Source organism: Lolium rigidum, chromosome 4 (genome assembly GCF_022539505.1).
Source record: "Lolium rigidum isolate FL_2022 chromosome 4, APGP_CSIRO_Lrig_0.1, whole genome shotgun sequence".
Taxonomy (NCBI): domain Eukaryota; kingdom Viridiplantae; phylum Streptophyta; class Magnoliopsida; order Poales; family Poaceae; genus Lolium; species Lolium rigidum.
The window spans coordinates 90,165,113-90,187,144 of record NC_061511.1 but is presented as its reverse complement, the minus strand read 5'-3'; the positions used below and the strand labels follow the sequence as shown (position 1 = coordinate 90,187,144).

The window sequence follows — 22,032 nt, the reverse complement described above, 5'->3', positions numbered from 1 at the left end:
GGGGTATTCGCGACGAAGGCTTTAAGTAGGCGGAAGGGCAGGTCGGGAGGCGTCACGGGGGCCCCACACGCTAGGGCCGCGCGGCCCCTTGTAGGCCGCGCCGCCCTAGTGTGGCGGCGCCTCGTGGCCCCACTTCGTAACTCCTCCGGTCTTCCGGAAGCTTCGTGGAAAAATAGGCCCCCGGGCGTGGATTTCGTCCAATTCCGAGAATATTTCCTTTGTAGGATTTCGAAACCAAAAACAGCAGAAAACAACGAATCGGCTCTTCGGCATCTCGTCAATAGGTTAGTGCCGTAAAATGCATAATAATGACATATAATGTGTATAAAACATGTGAGTATCATCAATAAAGCAGCATGGAACATAAGAAATTATAGATACGTTTGGGACGTATCAAGCATCCTCAAGCTTAGTTCCTACTCGCCCTCGAGTAGGTAAACGATAACAAAGAAAATTTCTGAAGTGGCATGCTATCATAATCTTGATCATACTATTGTAAAGCATATGAGATGAATGCAGCGATTCGAAGCAATGATGAAGATAATGAGTAAACAAATGAATCATATAGCAAAGACTTTTCATGAATAGTACTTTCAAGACAAGCATCAATAAGACTTGCATAAGTGTTACTCATAAGCAATAAATTCAAAGTAAAGGCATTGAAGCAACACAAAGGAAGATATAAGTTTCAGCGGTTGCTTTCAACTTCAACATGTATATCTCATGGATAATTCTCAACACAAAGTAATATAACAACTGCAATAGGTAAACATGTAAGAATCAATGCACACAGTTTACACAAGTGTTTGCTTCTGGAAGAGAAAGAATAGGTAAACTGACTCAACAATAAAGTAGAAGATAGGCCCTTCGCAGAGGGAAGCATGGATTACTATTTTTGTGCTAGAGCTTTTCATTTTGAAAACAAGAAACAATTTTGTCAACGGTAGTAATAAATCATATGTGTTATGTATAAGATATCTTATAAGTTGCAAGCCTCATGCATAGTATACCAATAGTGCTCGCACCTTGTCCTAATTAGCTTGGATTAACATGGATTATCATTGCATAGCATATGTTTCAACCAAGTGTCACAAAGGGGTACCTCTATGCCGCATGTACAAAGGTCTAAGGAGAAAGTTCGCATTGGATTTCTCGCTTTTGATTATTCTCAACTTAGATATCCATACCGGGACAACATAGACAACAGATAATGGACTCCTCTTTAATGCATAAGCATTCAACAACAGTTAATATTCTCTTAAGAGATTGAGGATTAATTGTCCAAACTGAAACTTCCACCATGAATCGTGGCTTTAGTTAGCGGCCCAATGTTCTTGTCTAACAATATGCATACTCAAACCATTTGATCATGAAAATCTCCCTTACTTCAGACAAGATGAACATGCATAGCAACTCACATGATATTCAACAAAGGTAAAAGTTGATGGCGTCCCCAGAAACATGGTTACCGCTCAACAAGCAACTTATTAAGAAATAAGACACATAAGTACATATTCTTCACCACAATAGTTTTTAAGGCTATTTTCCCATGAGCTATATATTGCAAAGGCAAAGAATAGAATTTTAAAGGTAGCACTCAACTATTGTACTTTGGAATGGCAGAGAAATACCATGTGTTAGGTAGGTATGGTGGACACAAATGGCATGGTTTTTGGCTCAAGGATTTGGATGCACGAGAAGAATTCCTCTCAATACAAGGCTAGGCTAGCAAGGTTGTTTGAAGCAAACTCAAGTATAAAAGGTGCATCAAAGCTCACATATGAACATATTGTAAGTATTATAAGACTTTACATTGTCTCCTTATTGTTCAAACACCTTAACCGAGAAAATATCTAGACTCTAGAGATCAATCATGCAAACCAAATTTTAACAAGCTCTATGTAGTTCTTCATTAATGGGTACAAGGTACATGATGCAAGAGCTTAAACATGATCTATATGAGCACAACAATTGCCAAGTATCACATTATTCAAGACATTATACCATTTACCACATGCGGCATTTTCCGTTTTCAACCATATAGCAATGAATGAAGTAGTTCAACCTTCGCAATGAACATTAAAGATAAAGCTTAGAACATATGTGTTCATACGAAACAGCGGAGCGTGTCTCTCTCCTAAACAAAAAATGCTAGGATCCGATTTTATTCAAACAAAAACAAAAACAAAAACAAACAGACGCTCCAAGTAAAGCACATAAGATGTGACGGAATAAAAATATAGTTTCACTAGAGGTGACCTGATAAGTTGTCGATGAAGAAGGGATGCCTTGGGCATCCCCAAGCTTAGACGCTTGGGTCTTCTTAAAATATGCAGGGATGAACCACGGGGACATCCCCAAGCTTAGACTTTTCACTCTTCTTGATCATATTGTATCATCCTCCTCTCTTGACCCTTGAAAACTTCCTCCACACCAAACTCAAAACAATCTCATTAGAGGGTCAGTGCATAATTCATATATTCAGAGGTGACATAATCATTCTTAACACTTCTGGACATTGCACAAAGCTACTGAAAGTTAATGGAGCAAAGAAATCCATCAAACATAGCAAAACAGGCAATGCGAAATAAAAGGCAGAATCTGTCAAAACAGAACAGTCCGTAAAGACAAATTTTTTAGAGGCACCAGACTTGCTCAGATGAAAATGCCCAAATTGAATGAAAGTTGCGTACATATCTGAGGATCACGCACGTAAATTGGCAGATTTTTTAAAATTTTCTACAGCAGGGGCGGCTCAATTTCGTGACAGCAAGAAATCTGTTCCTGCGCAGTAATCCAAATCTAGTATTGACTTTACTATCAAAGACTTTACTTGGCACAACAATGCAATAAAATAAAGATAAGGAGAGGTTGCTACAGTAGTAACAACTTCCAAGACTCAAATATAAAACAAAAGTGCTTTAATAAAATAATGGGTTGTCTCCCATAAGCGCTTTTCTTTAACGCATTTCAGCTAGGCGCAGAAAGTGTGAATCAAGTATTATCAAGAGACGAAGCATCAACATCATAATTTGTTCTAATAATAGAATCATAAGGTAACTTCATTATCTTTCTAGGGAAGTGTTCCATACCTTTCTTGAGAGGAAATTGATATTTGATATTACCTTCCTTCATATCAATGGTAGCACCAACAGTTCGAAGAAAAGGTCTTCCCAATATAATGGGACAAGATGCATTGCATTCAATATCCAAGACAACAAAATCAACGGGGATAAGGTTATTGTTAACCATAATGCGAACATTATCAATCCTCCCCAAAGGTTTTTTTATAGCATTATCGAGAAGATTAACATCCAAATAACAATTTTTCAATGGTGGCAAGTCAAGCATATCATAGATTTTCTTAGGCATAACGAAATACTTGCACCAAGATCACATAAAGCATTACAATCAAAATCATTGACCCTCATCTTAATGATGGGCTCCCAACCATCTTCTAACTTCCTAGGAATAGAAGTTTCAAGTTTTAGTTTCTCTTCTCTAGCTTTTATGAGAGCATTTGTAATATGTTTTGTAAAGGCCAAATTTATAGCACTAGCATTGGGACTTTTAGCAAGTTTTTGTAAGAACTTTATAACTTCAGAGATGTGACAATCATCAAAATATAAACCATTATGATCTACAGCAATGGAATCATTGTCCCCAACATTTTGAAAAATTTCAGCAGTTTTATCACAAACGGTTCAAGCAGCTTTAGCAGCTTCAGGTAATTTTGCACGCTTTGTACTAGGAGTAGAAACATTGCCAACACCAATTATTTTACCATTGATAGTAGGAGGTGTAGCAACATGTGAAGCATTATCATTACTAGTGGTGGTAATAGTCCAAACTTTAGCTACATTATTCTCTTTAGCTAGTTTTTCATTTTGTTCTCTTTCCCACCTAGCATGCAATTCAGCCATCAATCTAATATTTTCATTAATTCGAACTTGGATGGCATTTATTGTAGTAAAAAATTTATTATCATTATCCTTATTAGGCATAACTTTCATTTTAAAAGATCAACATCAGAGGCAAGTCTATCAACCTTAGAAGCAAGAATATCAATTTTATCAAGCTTTTCTTCAACAGATTTGTTAAAAGCAGTTTGTGTACTAATAAATTCTTTAAGCATGGCTTCAAGACCAGGGGGTACATTCCTATTATTGTTGTAAGAATTCCCATAAGAATTACCATAACCATTACCATTAGCGAACAGGATATGGCCTATAGTTGTTACCGAATTATTCCTATAAGCATTGTTGTTGAAATTATTACTTTTAATGAAATTCACATCAACATGTTCTTCTTGGGCAACCAATGAAGCTAAAGGAACATTATTAGGATCAACATTAGATCTACCATTCACAAGCATAGACATAATAGCATCAATCTTATCACTCAAGGAAGAGGTTTCTTCAACGAATTTACCTTCTTACCTTGTGGAGCTCTTTCCGTGTGCCATTCGAAGTAATTTATCATCATATCATCAAGAAGTTTTGTTGCCGCCCCCAAAGTAATGGACATAAAGGTACCTCCAGCAGCTGAATCCAATAGGTTCCGCGAAGAAAAATTCAATCCTGCATAAAAGGTTTGGATGATCATCCAAGTAGTTAGTCCATGGATAGGGCAATTCTTTACCAAAGATTTCATTTTCTCCCATGCTTGAGCAACATGTTCATTATCTAATTGCTTGAAATTCATTATGCTACTTCTCAAAGATATAATTTTAGCGGGAGGATAATATCTACCAATAAAAGCATCCTTACATTTAGTCCATGAATCAATACTATTTCTAGGCGAGAGATAGCAACCAATCTTTAGCTCTTCCTCTTAAGGAGAAAGGAAACAATTTCAATTTTATAATGTCACCATCTACATCCTTATACTTTTGCATTTCACATAGTTCAACAAAATTATTAAAATGGGCAAGCAGCATCATCGAACTAACACCGTAAAATTGCTCTCTCATAACAAGATTCAGTAAAGCAGGTTTAATTTCAAAGAATTCTGTTGTAGTAGCAGGTGGAGCAATAGGTGTACATAAGAAATCATTATTATTTGTGCTAGTGAAGTCAAGTATTCTCATCAGTACCCATTTTAGCAGTAGTAAATAAAGCAAACTAGATAAAGTAAATGCAAGTAACTAATTTTTTGTGTTTTTGATATAGAGAACAAGACAGTAAATAAAGTAAACTAGCAACAATTTTTTTTGTGTTTTTGATATAAGAGCAAACAAAGCAGTAAATAAAGTAAAGTAAAGCAAGACAAAAACAAAGTAAAGGGATTGGATGTGGGAGACTCCCCTTGCAGCGTGTCTTGATCTCCCCGGTAACGGCGCCAGAAATTTACTTGCTAGCGTGTAGTTGACACGTCCGTTGGGAAACCCCAAGAGGAAGGTGTGATGCGCACAGCAGTAAGTTTCCCTCAGTAAGAAACCAAGGTTATCGAACCAGTAGGAGTCAAGGAGCACGTGAAGTTTGTTGGTGGCGGAGTGTAGTGCGGCGCAACACCGGGATTCCGGCGCCAAAGTGGAACTCGCACAACACAATCAAAGTACTTTGCCCCAACGTAACGAGTGAGGTTGTCAATCTCACCGGCTTGCCGTAAACAAAGGATTAGATGTATAGTGTGGATGATGATGATTGTTTGCGAAGAACAAGTAAAGAACAATTGCAGTAGATTGTATTTCGGATGTAAAGAATTGGACCGGGGTCCACAGTTCACTAGTGGTGTCTCTCCCATAAGATAAACGGATGTTGGGTGAACAAATTACGGTTGGGCAATTGACAAATAAATAAGGCATAACAATGCACATACATATATCATGATGAGTACTATGAGATTTAATCGTGACATTACGACAAAGTACATAGACCGCTATCCAACATGCATCTATGCCTAAAAAGTCCACCTTCAGAGTTATCATCCGAACCCCTCCAGTATTAAGTTGCAAACAACGGACAATTGCATTAAGTATGGTGCGTAATGTAATCAACACAAATATCTTTAGACAAAGCATCGATGTTTTATCCCTAGTGGCAACAGCATATTCACAACCTTAGAACTTTCTGTCACTGTCCCAGATTTAATGGAGACATGAACCCACTATCGATCATAAATACTCCCTCTTGGAGTTACAAGTATCAACTTGGCCAGAGCCTCTACTAGCAACGAAGAGCATGCAACATAAACAACATATATGATAGATTGATAATCAACTTGACATAGTATTCAATATTCATCGGATCCCAACAAACACAACATGTAGCATTACAAATAGATGATCTTGATCATGATAGGAAGCTCACAAGATCTAACATGATAGCACAATGAGGAGAAGACAACCATCTAGCTACTCGCTATGGACCCATAGTCCGAGGGTGGACTACTCACACATCGATCCGAGGCGATCATGGCGATGAAGAGACCTTCGGGAGATGATTCCCCTCTCCGGCAGGGTGCCGGAGGCGATCTCCTAAATCCCCCGAGATGGGATTGGCGGCGGCGGCGTCTCAGTAAGGTTTTCCGTATCGTGGCTCTCGGTACTGGGGTATTCGCGACGAAGGCTTTAAGTAGGCGGAAGGGCAGGTCAGGAGGCGTCACGGGGCCCCCACACGCTAGGGCCACGTGGGCCCCCTGTAGGCCGCGCCGCCCTAGTGTGGCGGGGCCCCGTGGCCCCACTTCGTAACTCCTCCGGTCTTCTGGAAGCTTCGTGGAAAAATAGGCCCCTGGGCGTTAATTTCGTCCAATTCCGATAATATTTCCTTTGTAGGATTTCTGAAACCAAAAACGACAGTAAAACAACGAATCGGCTCTTCGGCATCTCGTCAATAGATTAGTGCCGGAAATGCATAATAATGACATATAATGTGTATAAAATATGTGAGTATCATCAATAAAGTAGCATGGAACATAAGAAATTATAGATACGTTTGGGACGTATCAATAGGCTACGTAGGAAGAGGCCTCGGGATTGAAGCAGTTGGGTGTGTGGCTGACGAAAGGCGGCTATGTTCATCTTCTCCGACTGCGTTGGGTGACGGTGACGTTGTCGGGATCTGGTGCCCACTGGGAATATTCCCAGCCGACGTGCCACAAAGTCTCGGTTTCGTCGCTTGCGACGGTCCTATTCATCGGCTCGGAAATCATCCTTGTATGCGAAGGTGCTCTCCCAGATCTGGGTATGGCGGATGTTTGCCTCTTTCTTCGACGCTTCCTTGGCGGCGACGGAGGACGATGGTGGACTACAGTTCGGCAAGGCACAAATTTCTTGGAGGGTGAAATTTTAGTTTTACTTGTGGATTTGGTTGTGCAAGTTTGTTTGATAAGCATGTTTGTCTCGAATGATGACCATATATGTAATCTCTAAATTGTCTAATGAAGTATTACTTAAAAAAAAAAACTGGAATCCAATAAGAGCCTATTTGGTAGCCTGGGTGCCATCTTGGCATTGGCTGTTTATTTCACGGGCAGACTAGTCGAGCCAGGCACTCCCGTTTCTCCTCGGCCGAACCAGGCGTCGATCCGAGACGGAGACAGTGGCGCGATGCAACGACCGGGAGGCAACGGGGATAACGGCCGGTCGGTGGCGGGGCCGCTCAACCTGCTCGAGTCCACGGACTACTCTGCTTCTATTCTTTCCAGGAGTGGGCGGCCAGATGCGACCTGCCGGAGGTGACGGGGACGGCGGCGGCGGCAGCCGGCCGGCGACGGGGGATGCTGCACGTTGCTGATCCGGTCCGGGAATCCCGGTTATGCTTGCTTTCTTCCTCGGCGACCCCGTTGACGAGCCACTCGGAGGCGACGGGGACGGCGACATCGGCGGCCGGCCCTTTGCAGGGACGTAACGATTGATTCGATCGACCCAATCTCCTTCACGCAGTAAGTATCCTTACTAAGCCCACCCCCTTTTCCAAATACTCTTGATTTTCAATGTTATTGGTTTCTGCTATTGTTCTGTAACACTTTATTTCGCACAAAACCATTTATGATCATTACAATTTATGGAGTTGTGCTTTAGAAGGGTGATCATTAAAATTGGTGAGCCATTGATGTGTGTGATTCACTAATTGCTGTCATTTGTATCCGTAGGTTGGATGATGCAGCTTGGATGGGGATGTCTATGGTTTCTTTGATTACTGACACACAAGAAAGTGCTAACATTGCAGATTGTGTGCATAGTCAGGTAACATGGACGATGACCAAGTGCAAGGGGAACAATATTATGCAGCAGATTTGGTTAACAACAGATTCATTTTTTCTATGTACATAGTCAGGTTTCTTTGAAATTACTATGCCGACGTTAACAACATTTGGTTATTCATATACTATACAGTTTACTAGAACATCCTCTTTGATTGATCATGTTATGCATCATATTCATTATTTGCTCAGTCATATTATGTGATCTGCTGTTGGTGTTGTCATGAAGCCATATTTAATGGAATTATGCATAGTTTTTCTCCCTTTTTGATCGCTGTTACAAGTAGATGTGGTAAATCTGGAGCGAGGAAGCTGTCTCCCGTGGGGCTAGCATGCCGCCAAGCCATGGTGGCTGCCAGGTATGCTGTTACACATTGTAAGTTGATCATTAGAGCTCCATGCACTGAACTAGATCTAGAGTTGCAGGTCTGTCCAACAACAAGTTTCAGTCACTAGTTTGTGCAAAGTTTGCCCCAAGTTTTGGTGTTACATGCAATTTCCTCTGTCATGTGATACAACATGAAAATGTCTTGTGGTAATAAAAACATAAAATACGAGTCCAGACTGAACTCCATCATGAAAATCACACTGAAATATACTAGAGTACTATAAAATGCAAATTTTACCATATCATGACTGGAATCCAATACCGAGATCAACAAATTTCAGTTGCCTAGGAGCTAACGGGGTGCCACGTACATACAACCTTTACCGAGAGGGAGCAGATGAGAAGCACACATGTACAACTCCACTTGACTCGAATAATGCCTGTAGTCGCTATACATACCCAACTATCTGAACCAAAAACAGTCTGAACTTTGCACCTGACTAGGGCCTCATCGGCACTTGAGATCCGGGTTGTCGAGGAGGGAGTCCGGGATGCCGTCCTGCAGGCAGGAGATGGGCGGGATGGTGGGCGTCTCCTGGACCCCGTAGGCGCTCCAGCAGAAGGGGTCGTCGACGAGCTCGCCGCTGAAAGGCAGGAGCTCGACCTCGGACATGGTGACGTTGGTGCAGGGGACGGTGTCGCTGCAGGCGAAGTGGATGGGCGCGCTGCGGACGTCGTAGGAGCCGCGGATGTTGGCGTAGGAGATGTCGGTGACGTGCACGGCGGTGGACTGGTTCATGCACCGCTTGTCCATGCAGTAATACTGGTCGACGATGATGCAGTTGCGCACGTTCTCCATGAGCACGCCATCGAAGGTGATCCCGGAGACGGAGCCCATCCCGCCCTGCCATGTCTTGATCCTCAGGCCGTTGTCCGAGTTCCGGATCACCGCGTTCCGCACCGTCACGTTCGCCACGCACGCCTGCGAGTTGTGGACGCCCAGGCTGCCGATGCTGCAAATTAAGATTCAGGGTAAGTAGTTGAGTAGTTGAGCAACCTTTGTTTCATGTGACTAACCTAGGAGTAGTTGAGTAGGTGACAAAAGCTGGCACGTGTAATCTAGGACCAGGACACCGAATCACGGTGCACAAGGAGACGAGCGGAAAGAGAAATGGCGGAAGCTAAGGTGAGTCCGTCATGCATTTATAGGCCCTTTTGGGATGTTCCTCACGGGTTGTTGTTTTCTGCTGAACCGTACCTCTGGTCTGGTGCCCACCCACCATACTAAACGCACGGATTGGTTGTATATGTACACGACAGTTCTATCATATTCAGAATTCAGTTCACATTGGCTCTTTTCTATTGCACGATTTCGTTTGTTTTGTAGAAATGGGTGTGGTATTATACTGGAGAATATGGTTTGTGTCTGTTTTCCAAACCAACAAAAAGGCAGATCGTCCAGTCTATTATTGGGCATTCAGAGAGGGTTAAAAAGTGTTGCTTTCAGATCGTATGTGTTAGCGGTAGGAAAACAGGGTAGAAGGGGTACCTTATGCCGTGCCCAGGGCCGCATGTTACATTTTGTATGTCCACATCATAGCTCCCAGTCCCAATTGAGATGCAGTCGTCACCTGTAATGCAAAACAAACATCGTTGGCCTCACGTCACGCACAAATTGCTTGCACTTCATCAATCAAAATAAGAGCAACCAGCTGCTTCGTACCATTGCTGATCTTGGAGTTGTAGATTCCGACACGCTCGGTGTTCTCGACGTGGATGCCGTCGGTGTTGGGGCTGTTGGCCGGCGACCTGATGAACAGCCCGTCGACGAGCACGTCGCTGCAGCCGTCGAACCGGAAGTGGAACTCCGGGCTGTTCTCCACCCTGAGGCCCTGAACCACCAGGTTGCAGCTCATGAAGAACCTGATCAGCTGCATCACGCACATGCATCATCAGGCACCCACTCCAGAATTGCTGATGCGGACAAGAATGGCTACATTGTGTGTTATGACAGCGCCGCTACAAACATACATACCGTGGGGCTGTCGCACGGCCCGTGCAGCGTGGACCCGTTCGGACCCTGCAAGAGTTTGGAGACTCTGATCATTGCCATGACTCACAATGCTCTCGTCTTGTGTCGATTTGAGAGAAATGATTTCTGAAATTGCAGCGTCAGTTCAGTTTATTGCTTACGTACCCTGTGAGGCTTGCAGGGGAGGTTCCACCAGTCCTCGCCGTTGCCCTCGATGGTGCCGGCGCCGCGCAGCGTCATGCCGTCCAGGTTGGAGAACACCAGCCACTGCCGCCGGTTGTCCGACGCCGGCCAGCAGTCCGGCCCGTCCGGCGGCATCAGCACCCCATCCACCTGCACCACCGTGGCCCGTCGATCAGCATTTACCTCGGTTGATTTGCACATGAGGAAAACAAATGCACATCGATCGGTTTGGAGAGGAAGTGGGCTCGTACCTGGAACACGAGGCCGGGCTTGCACGGCCCGGAGAAGGTGGTGGAGGAGATGGTGAACGTGCCGTCGGACGGCACCAGCAGCACGGCCGACTCCACGGCGCAGGCCGCGCTCCACGCCGCCCGGAACGCCTCGGTGTCGTCCGCCGTGTTTTCCCCGGTCGCGCCGTACTCCCGGACGTCGAACACGCACTGCTCGGCCGGCTGAGCCGGCGTGGCCGGGTCAGACGGGACAATGCTGCCGGACGCCGGCGGAGGTGGCGCAACCAGCGGCGTTGCGTCATCGTCCGGCGGAACAGCAGGCGAGGACACCACCGTGCTGCCTCCTTTTGCGCCGCCCCTGTGCCCGGCGCCACTGCCACCGTGAGGCTTCTTGTGTATGTGGTTCCTTCCATGGACGCCGAGGCCAAACAATGCCACCAGCGCAAACGTCACCGCCATCAACCGCAGCAGCCCCGGCCTTGCAGTTCCCATGGCCAGCGAATGCAAACTCGGCTCCCCTAGCTACAGGAAACAGGAGGGAGCAGGCGACGAAGTAAAAGGCGAATGTTCGGATTGTGAGTTTGTGATTACTGGGTTTCGAGGGGTTGGAGGTTGAGGCCTCTGCATACTTTATGCTCTCCTGGAGACGAACGGGAGGAAGAGGCCACGAGGAGGTGGACACTTGTCTAAACCGCAAGGCAGCTCGATCAGTGCCATTCGGGGTGGGGTGGAGTACATGCGGCATGTAGTCATCTCGCCGCCTATCCTTTTCGTCACATGAATCTTTGCAGGCAGCATGTCCAAGAGAACGATGGGTTTTATAATTTCGAGAGGAACAGAGCAAGTATTGGATGTTGCAGATGCAGCTGGATTAGTTTGGCTGGCTCTGACAAGGTATAGTCTACTTTACAAAAGGAAGTTCAATTACTTTCTGGAAGTACTTCCTCCGTTTCATATTTCCTCTTCCCGCATATAAGGTTCGGTTAAAGTCAATCTTTGCAATATTTGATCAAATATCAACACATACAATATCTAATGTGGAGTATATAATATGAAACTATACTACATCAAGATTCTAATAATGTTGATTTGTTTTTTTTTTTTCCGATCAACGAGCATAGCCCCAGCCTCTGCATCCAAAGGATGCACACAGCTTCTTCTTTATTAAATTATTCGCAATACCTTACAAGGAGAATACAAAGATCAATTCGAAGCCACCTTCCTAGCGACAACTCGCTATACCTACGATGAAGGGGGACCATGAACAAGGTCATACTCCCTGACGGTACACCAACACACATCATCCAAAAAGCAAAACTCTGAGGGTGCGCCATTGCACACATCACAGAGTTCGCACCGCCATCTATCTCGAACCCATCTCCAAGCGAGATCAACACATTGACCATGCCAGGCCCGCCGTAGATGTCACCATAACACCAAACAGTTCCACCATCCTGCACGCGTCCAACATTCCTCGCCCGTCTTCAATACCCCGCAACTCCACGCCGCTGAGAAACATCGACGACAACGTGGTAGATGAACACCACTCCACCAAAAACCACCTCCATCCAGCCGCTACTCCAAAAACGATGCCCCAAGAGGTAGCACAACGCAGGGTGCGCCGTCATCATCCGATCCTAGCCGGATCTAGGATTTCCCCCGGAGCAGCACAAGTGAGTACCCGCGGACTGCGACGACAATGTCTTCAAGAAGGAAGCGACGCTTAACGCCGTCATCGCCCGCCAATCATGGCACGGTTTTCATCGGCAGCCGCAAGTCCCCTACTCGGCGAGAGCGAACGGAGAGGCCAGCAAAGATGATGCCTTCACAAGGGAACGACGCCAATAGCCGCCGCCATCACCCGCCAAGAACAAAGTCAAGGCTCGGTGTTCACCGGTGGCCCCTTCGCCTCTAGCTCGTCGTCGACTAGATCTTCATCACCGGGGTAGAGGGATCTCGTGATCCGCCACCCCAGCAACCAGCCGACCTCCTCCGGCGAAGAAGAAGGCCGCCTCCACCGTCGACCCCGAGGTTGCTGCCCCAGGCGTCCTCGTACTGCGGGAGAATCCCAAGGTCACCACCCCGCACCGGCGAGAAGCGGAGGGGATGGCATCACACCACCAACCACCACCGGTGTGCCCCCGACGGGAGGCTGGGGAGGCCGCGACACAGATCATCTGGCCACCGTCGCCCCCATCCTCCGACCGTCGCCGCCCCGCCATCACACGGGAGACAGGGTGTCTACCACCGCAGCATCGAGGGGAGCCCCCAGCCGCCGTCCCCACCGCGCCACAAGGGAAGCCCGCCGCCGCCACGCCCCGCGGCCTTTGCGCGGCGGCGCCGCCGGCGGCGGCGGCGGGGGAAGACTAGGGTTTGGAGGGGGGTGCGAGGGGGTTCGGGAGAGGGGGTTTGAACCTTTTTCTAATATCCACGCTATTTGGTTTTGTAGATATTGATATTTTTTCTATATGATTAGTCAAATCATTTTTACGTTTTACTTTGCCCAAATCTTATGTATGAAATAATATTTAAAATAACGTGCTAAAAGAAATAGCGGCAACCTTCTCCTAACGATATACACGCTACTATATCATGCTAATAGTTTACTATATGTATTTCAAATAGCGTTATGAAAAAACATGTATCCTAAAAATAAAGAACTTCAACAAAATTAAAGGATATAGTCTAAAAATAACAAAACAATACATACATAACCACATAAAAAATAGTTCTCTAATTTTCTACAAGTCTAATATCAACATCCCACTCTGCCAAAGTAGTGCTTTTTTTTTTGAAACGGGGCAAAAGCTTTGCCCCAATTTATTAATTAAGAAGAGGGTTTAGCATGAAAAGAGCATGCGGTTACAAACGGGCCGGATCTTATTACAAAAGGACTACTCTCGCGGCATCAAGTTACTCAAGCTCTTAGCTCCCGCTAACACCCAAATACGGGCCTCGCCTCTAATCTTATCGAAGACTACTTGTGCCGGCGCACTCTTAGAGCGGAAGACTCTAGCATTTCTCTTGTTCCAAACCTCCCATGATACCAACAAGGTGATGGTTGCCATTACCTTGCGGTGTGGCATCCCTCCGCCCGCCATGAAATTCCACCAACCTTGCGTATCCAAGCCCGTCCATTGTGTGGCATTGAGGGAGGTGAGCCCCAACCAATCTTTGACGAGACCCCAAAGGCGGATGGTGAAGCGGCAATGGACAAAAATATGCTCGGTGGATTCCGTACATTGTTTGCAAAGGGGGCAAAGGCCACAATTAGGCCAACCTCGTTTGGCCAAGCGGTCGGCCGTCCAAATTCTACCTTGGTTGGCAAGCCATGCAAAGAATTTAACCTTGGGCGGCTGATGTCTACGTTCCCCCTCCTTTCCTGTAGACAGTGTTGGGCCTCCAAGAGCAGAGGTTTGTAGAACAGCAGCAAGTTTCCCTTAAGTGGATACCCAAGGTTTATCGAACTCAGGGAGGAAGAGGTCAAAGATATCCCTCTCATGCAACCCTGCAACCACAAAGCAAGAAGTCTCTTGTGTCCCCAACACACCAAATAGGTGCACTAGTTCGGCGAAGAGATAGTGAAATACAGGTGGTATAAATAAGTATGAGCAGTAGCAACGATGCCAGAAAAGTGCTTGGCGTGTAGTTGATGGTGGTGGTATTGCGAGCAGTAGTAACGCAAGAAAACAAGTAAACAAGCAGTAGAGTAACGCAAGTAGTAGTAACAAGCGATAGTAACTCAGCAGTATTTAGGAACAAGGCCTAGGGAATAGACTTTCACTAGTGGACACTCTCAACATCTATCACATAACGGTAATAGATAAATGCATACTCTACACTTTTGTTAGATGATGAACACATTGCGTAGGATTACACGAACCCTCAATGCCGGAGTTAACAAGCTCCACAATAATGCTCATGTTTAAGTAACCTTTAGTGTAAGATAGATCAACGAGACTAAACCAAGTACTAGCATAGCATGCACACTCTGTCACCTTCATGCATATGTAGGAGGAATAGATCACATCAATATTATCATAGCAATAGTTAACTCCATAATCTACAAGAGATCATGATCATAGCATAAACCAAGTACTAACACGGTGCACGCACTCGTCACCTTTGCACACATGCAGGGAGGAATAAACTACTTTAATATCACTAGAGTAGCACATGGATAAATTGTGATACAACATGCTGCAATCTTAAAGAGATATAAATAAGCACCTCACTATGCCATTCAATGAGTAAGTATTCTGTGAAATCTAGCCTAAGAGACCCACACGGTGCACACACTCGTCACCTTTACACACGTGGGACGAGGAGTCTCCGGAGATCACATAAGTAAAACTCACTTGACTAGCATAATGACATCTAGATTACAAGCATCATCATATGAATCTCAATCATGTAAAGCAGCTCATGAGATTATTGTATTGAACTACATAGGAGAGAGATGAACCACATAGCTACCGGTACAGCCCCGAGCCTCGATGGAGAACTACTCCCTCCTCATGGGAGCAGCAGCGGTGATGGAGATGGCGGTGGAGATGGCAGCGGTGTCGATGGAGAAGCCTTCCGGGGCACTTCCCCGCTCCGGCAGGGTGCCGGAACGAGATCCCGTCCCCCGGATCTTGGCTTCGCGATGGCGGCGGCTCTGGCAGGTTTCGTGGGTTTCGTCAATTGGTATCGGGTTTTCTGATCCAGGGGCTTTATATAGGCGAAGAGGCGGCGCGGAGAGGGCTGACAGGGGGCCACACCATAGGCGGCGCGGCCCCCTCTCGGCCGCGCCAGCCCTAGGGTTTGGTGGCCCCGTGGCCCCCTCCGGTCCTTCCCGGGTGTTCCGGATGCTTCCGATGAAAATAGGAACTTTGGCGTTGATTTCGTCCGATTCCGAGAATATTTCGTTACTAGGATTTCTGAAACCAAAAAAGCGTAGAAAACGGAACCGGCACTTCGGCATCTTGTTAATAGGTTAGTTCCGTAAAATGCACGAATATGACATAAAGTGTGCATAAAACATGTAGATAACATCAATAATGTGGCATGGAACACAAGAAATTATCGATACGTTGGAGACGTATCGAGCATCCCCAAGCTTAGTTCTGCTCGTCCCGAGCGAGTAAAACGATAACAAAGATAATTTCGGAGTGACATGCCATCATAAACTTGATCATACTATTTGTAAAGCATATGTAGAGAATGCAGCGATCAAAACAATGGTGATGACATGAGTAAACAAGTGAATCATAAAGCAAAGACTTTTCATGAATAGCACTTCAAGACAAGCATCAATAAGTCTTGCATAAGAGTTAACTCATAAAGCAATAATTCAAAGTAAAGGTATTGAAGCAACACAAAAGAAGATTAAGTTTCAGCGGTTGCTTTCAACTTGTAACATGTATATCTCATGGATATTGTCAACATAGAGTAATATAATAAGTGCAATAAGCGAATATGTAGGAATCAATGCACCGTTCACACAAGTGTTTGCTTCTTGAGGTGGAGAGAAATAGGTGAACCGACTCAACATTGAAAGTAAAAGAATGGTCCTCATAGAGGAAAAGCATCGATTGCTATATTTGTGCTAGAGCTTTGATTTTGAAAACATGAAACAATTTTGTCAACGGTAGTAATAAAGCATATGCATCATGTAAATTATATCTTATAAGTTGCAAGCCTCATGCATAGTGTACTAATAGTGCTCGCACCTTGTCCTAATTAGCTTGGACTACCCGGATTATCACCGCAATACATATGCTTTAACCAAGTATCACAAAGGGGTACCTCTATGCCGCCTGTACAAAGGTCTAAGGAGAAAGCTCGCATTTGGATTTCTCGCTTTTGATTATTCTCAACTTAGACATCCATACCGGGACAACATAGACAACAGTATAATGGACTCCTCTTTTAATGCTTTAAGCATTCAACAACAATTAATTCTTTTCTCATTAGAGATTTGAGGATGTTTGTCCAAAACTGAAACTTCCACCATGGAACATGGCTTTAGTTAGCGGCCCAATGTTCTTCTCTCACAATATGCATGCTCAAACCATTCAACTCAGTGTAGATCGCCCTTACTTCGGTCAAGACGAACATGCATAGCAACTCACATGAAATTCAACAATGAGTTGATGGCGTTCCCCAGAGAACATGGTTATCGCACAACAAGCAACTTAATAAGAGATAAAGTGCATAATTACATATTCAATACCACAATAGTTTTTAAGCTATTTGTCCCATGAGCTATATATTGCAAAGGTGAATGATGGAATTTTAAAGGTAGCACTCAAGCAATTTACTTTGGAATGGCTAGAAAATACCATGTAGTAGGTAGGTATGGTGGACACAAATGGCATAGTGGTTGGCTCAAGTATTTTGGATGCATGAGAAGTATTCCCTCTCGATACAAGGTTTAGGCTAGCAAGGCTTGTTAGAAACAAACACAAGGATGAACCGGTGCAGCAAAACTCACATAAAAGACATATTGAAAACATTATAAAACTCTACACCGTCTTCCTTGTTGTTCAAACTCAATACTAGAAATTATCTAGACCTTAGAGAGACCAATTATGCAAACCAAATTTTAGCATGCTCTATGTATTTCTTCACTAATGGGTGCAAAGTATATGATGCAAGAGCTTAAACATGAGCACAACAATTGCCAAGTATCACATTACCCAAGACATTATAGCAATTACTACATGTATCATTTTCCAATTCCAACCATATAACAATTTAACGAAGAGGAAACTTCGCCATGAATATTATGAGCTAAGAACACATGTGTTCATACGAACCAGCGGAGCATGTCTCTCTCCCACACAAGCATGATGTAATCCAATTTATTCAAACAAAAACAAAAACAAAAGCACACAGACGCTCCAAGTAAAAGCACATAAGATGTGGCCGAATAAAAATATAGTTTCAAGAGAAGGAACCTGATAATTTGTCGATGAAGAAGGGGATGCCTTGGGCATCCCCAAGCTTAGACGCTTGAGTCTTCTTGATATATGCAGGGGTGAACCACCGGGTGCATCCCCAAGCTTAGAGCTTTCACTCTCCTTGATCATAGTATATCATCCTCCTCTCTTGACCCTTGAAAACTTCCTCCACACCAAACTCGAAACAACTCATTAGAGGGTTAGTGGACAATAAAAATTAACATGTTCAGAGGTGACACAATCATTCTTAACACTTCTGGACATTGCATAAAGCTACTGGACATTAATGGATCAAAGAAATTCATCCAACATAGCAAAAGAGGCAATGCGAAATAAAAGGCAGAATCTGTCAAAACAGAACAGTCCGTAAAGATGGATTTTATTAGGCCACCAGACCTGCTCAAATGAAAATGCTCAAATTGAATGAAAGTTGCGTACATATCTGAGGATCATGCTCGTAAATTGGCATAATTTTCTGAGCTTCCTGCAGGGCAGTGGGCTCAGATTCGTGACAGCAAAGAAATCTGGAACTGCGCAGTAATCCAAATCTAGTACTTACTTTACTATCAAAGACTTTACTTGGCACAACAAAACACAAAACTAAGATAAGGAGAGGTTGCTACAGTAGTAAACAACTTCCAAGACACAAATATAAAACAAAGTACTGTAGCAAAATAACACATGGGTTATCTCCCAAGAAGTTCTTTCTTTTTAGCCATTAAGATGGGCTCAGCAGCTTTAATGATGCACTCGCAAGAGATTGTATGTGAAGCAAAAGAGAGCATCAAGAGGCAAATTCAAAACACATTTAAGTCTAACATGCTTCCTATGCATAGGAATCTTGTAAATAAACAAGTTCATGAGAAGCAAAGTAACAAGCATAGGAAGATAAAACAAGTGTAGCATCAAAAATTTCAGCACATAGAGAGGTGTTTTAGTAACATGAAAACTTCTACAACCATATTTCCCTCTCTCATAATAACTTTCAGTAGCAACATGAGCAAACTCAACAATATAACTATCACATAAAGCATTCTTATCATGAGTCTCATGCATAAAATTATTACTCTCCACATAAGCATAATCAATTTTATTAGTTGTAGTGGGAGCAAATTCAACAAAGTAGCTATCATTATTATTCTCATCAAGTGTAGGAGGCATAGTATAATCACAACAAAATTTACTCTCAGCAGTAAGTGGCATCAAAAGACCACTACCATTATAATCATCGAAATAGGAGGCAAAGTATCATCAAAGAAAATTTTCTCCTCAATGCTTGGGGGACTAAAAATATCATGCAAACCAGCTTCCCCAAGCTTAGAACTTTCTATATTATTGTCAACAATGGTGTTCAAAGCGTTCATACTAATATTACTACCAAGCATGCAAAGAAGATTTCATAGGTTTTTTAATTTTCGCATCAAACAATCCATGTTTTAATTCAGGAAATAGAATAAGAAGCTCACTCTTGTACATTATGCCAAACTAGTGTAAACAAGAAACAAAAAGATGCAATTGCAGGATCTAAAGGAAATAGCTTTGAGCACACACACAACGGCGCCGAGAAAAATACTTTACCTGAGACCGTAGTATGAGAGCCTTTTACCTTTCCTCCCCGGCAACGGCGCCAGAAAAGTGCTTGATGTCTACGTTCCCCCTCCTTTCCTGTAGACAGTGTTGGGCCTCCAAGAGCGGAGGTTTGTAGAACAGCAGCAAGTTTCCCTTAAGTGGATACCCAAGGTTTATCGAACTCAGGGAGGAAGAGGTCAAAGATATCCCTCTCATGCAACCCTCGCAACCACAAAGCAAGAAGTCTCTTGTGTCCCCAACACACCAAATAGGTGCACTAGTTCGGCGAAGAGATAGTGAAATACAGGTGGTATAAATAAGTATGAGCAGTAGCAACGATGCCAGAAAAGTGCTTGGCGTGTAGTTGATGGTGGTGGTATTGCAGCAGTAGTAACGCAGTAAAACAGTAAACAAGCAGTAGTAACGCAGTAGTAGTAACAAGCAGTAGTAACTCAGCAGTATTTAGGAACAAGGCCTAGGGAATAGACTTTCACTAGTGGACACTCTCAACATCGATCACATAACAGAATAGATAAATGCATACTCTACACTTTTGTTAGATGATGAACACATTGCGTAGGATTACACGAACCCTCAATGCCGGAGTTAACAAGCTCCACAATAATGCTCATGTTTAAGTAACCTTTAGTGTAAGATAGATCAACAGACTAAACAAAGTACTAGCATAGCATGCACACTGTCACCTTCATGCATATGTAGGAGGAATAGATCACATCAATATTATCATAGCAATAGTTAACTCCATAATCTACAAGAGATCATGATCATAGCATAAACCAAGTACTAACACGGTGCACGCACCGTCACCTTTGCACACATCGTTGGAGGAATAAACTACTTTAATAACAAATCACTAGAGTAGCACATGGATAAATTGTGATACAACATGCTGCAATCTTAAAGAGATATAAATAAGCACCTCACTATGCCATTCAATGAGTAAGTATTCTGTGAAATCTAGCCTAAGAGACCCACACGGTGCACACACTGTCACCTTTACACACGTGGGACGAGGAGTCTCCGGAGATCACATAAGTAAAACTCACTTGACTAGCATAATGACATCTAGATTACAAGCATCATCATATGAATCTCAATCATGTAAAGCAGCTCATGAGATTATTGTATTGAACTACATAGGAGAGAGATGAACCACATAGCTACCGGTACAGCCCCGAGCCTCGATGGAGAACTACTCCCTCCTCATGGGAGCAGCGAGCGGTGATGGAGATGGCGGTGGAGATGGCAGCGGTGTCGATGGAGAAGCCTTCCGGGGGCACTTCCCCGCTCCGGCAGGGTGCCGGAACGGAGATCCTGTCCCCCGGATCTTGGCTTCGCGATGGCGGCGGCTCCGCAGGTTTCACGTGGGTTTCGTCAATTGGTATCGGGTTTTCTGATTCGGGGGCTTTATATAGGCGAAGAGGCGGCGCGGAGAGGGCTGACAGGGGGGCCACACCATAGGGCGGCGCGGCCCCCTCGGCCGCGCCAGCCTAGGGTTTGGTGGCCCTGTGGCCCCCTCCGGTCCTTCCCGGGTGTTCGGATGCTTCCGATGAAAATAGGAACTTTGGCGTTGATTTCGTCCGATTCGAGAATATTTCGTTACTAGGATTTCTGAAACCAAAAACAGCAGAAAACAGGAACCGGCACTTCGGCATCTTGTTAATAGGTTAGTTCCAGAAAATGCACGAATATGACATAAAGTGTGCATAAAACATGTAGATAACATCAATAATGTGGCATGGAACACAAGAAATTATCGATACGTTGGAGACGTATCAGCGGCGCCCATGCCTTCCATATCGTCTTGTTCATGGGCGAGGCGGTTGACCCTAGAAGTTGTAGTTCATAAGCCAACTTTGCCGTGTAGTTCCCGCTCGGGGTAAGCCTCCAAGTGATGTCGTCCTCCACCTCGGGGTTGAGGTTGATGGTGGAGATAAGGGACCAAAGGTCGACAAATTGTGAGAAGTGGTCTAAGGAGAAGGAAGCGTCCAAAGTGATTTTGCTAATCCACGCCTCGCCATTCATAGCATGCGACACCTTCCAATTCTTTCTCTTGGACACCGCATATATGAGAGGGGCGACGTCGATCGGCTTTCTACCATGAAGCCAAGGGGCTTGCCAAAAAGGGGTCTTCTTCCCATTTCCCAAGGTAATCGTGGTTGCCGCATAAAAGATCTCCATGTCATCTTCGGAGCATGGACTTCCATAGCCAACCCAAATCTTGGAGGGGTCTTTCCACTCTAGCCAAGGCCATCGCAAGCGAAGGGCCGTTGCGAATTTCTCCAAATGAAGAATCCCAAGCCCTCCAAGTTTCTTCGGCCGGCAAACAGCTTCCCAATTAACCTTGCATTTTGCCCCGGTGGTGGTGTCCTTAGCGGACCAAAGGAAGGCACGTTGAATCTTGTTGATGAACTTTATGGTTCCCGGGGGGATGGAGAGTGGTGTGAGGTGGTAGATAGCTTGGGAGGTGATCACGGACTTCACAAGGGCGGCGCGGCCGGCCGTGGTGATAAGTTT

At 44.5% G+C, this 22,032-nt stretch overlaps 1 protein-coding gene and 1 long non-coding RNA gene across 2 annotated transcripts; one reads left to right on the top strand and one right to left on the bottom strand.

Moving 5' to 3' along the window:
• Positions 1 to 8,860: 8,860 nt before the first annotated feature.
• On the bottom strand, positions 8,861 to 11,560 carry LOC124649193 (polygalacturonase At1g48100-like). Its single transcript, XM_047188854.1, has 6 exons — positions 11,000 to 11,560; positions 10,731 to 10,898; positions 10,569 to 10,613; positions 10,257 to 10,464; positions 10,083 to 10,164; positions 8,861 to 9,546 (listed from the first exon to the last, which is right to left on the bottom strand). Exons 1-6 carry the CDS (start codon positions 11,468 to 11,470, stop codon positions 9,042 to 9,044), a joined length of 1,479 nt encoding a protein of 492 aa, XP_047044810.1. The 5' UTR covers positions 11,471 to 11,560; the 3' UTR covers positions 8,861 to 9,041.
• On the top strand, positions 9,412 to 9,879 carry LOC124649194. Its single transcript, XR_006986560.1, has 2 exons — positions 9,412 to 9,565; positions 9,657 to 9,879. It is a non-coding gene; the product is annotated as an uncharacterized LOC124649194 (long non-coding RNA).
• Positions 11,561 to 22,032: the final 10,472 nt, after the last annotated feature.

Coding starts and splice junctions, on each gene's coding strand:
- LOC124649193 (XM_047188854.1), bottom strand. CDS start 11,470: ATGGGAACTGCAAGGCCGGGGCTGCTGCGGTTGATGGCGGTGACGTTT. Junction 10,614..10,730: donor TCCCCTGCAAGCCTCACAGG/GTACGTAAGCAA, acceptor AAACTCTTGCAG/GGTCCGAACGGGTCCACGCT. Junction 9,547..10,082: donor GGCCCTGGGCACGGCATAAG/GTACCCCTTCTA, acceptor CTTAATTTGCAG/CATCGGCAGCCTGGGCGTCC.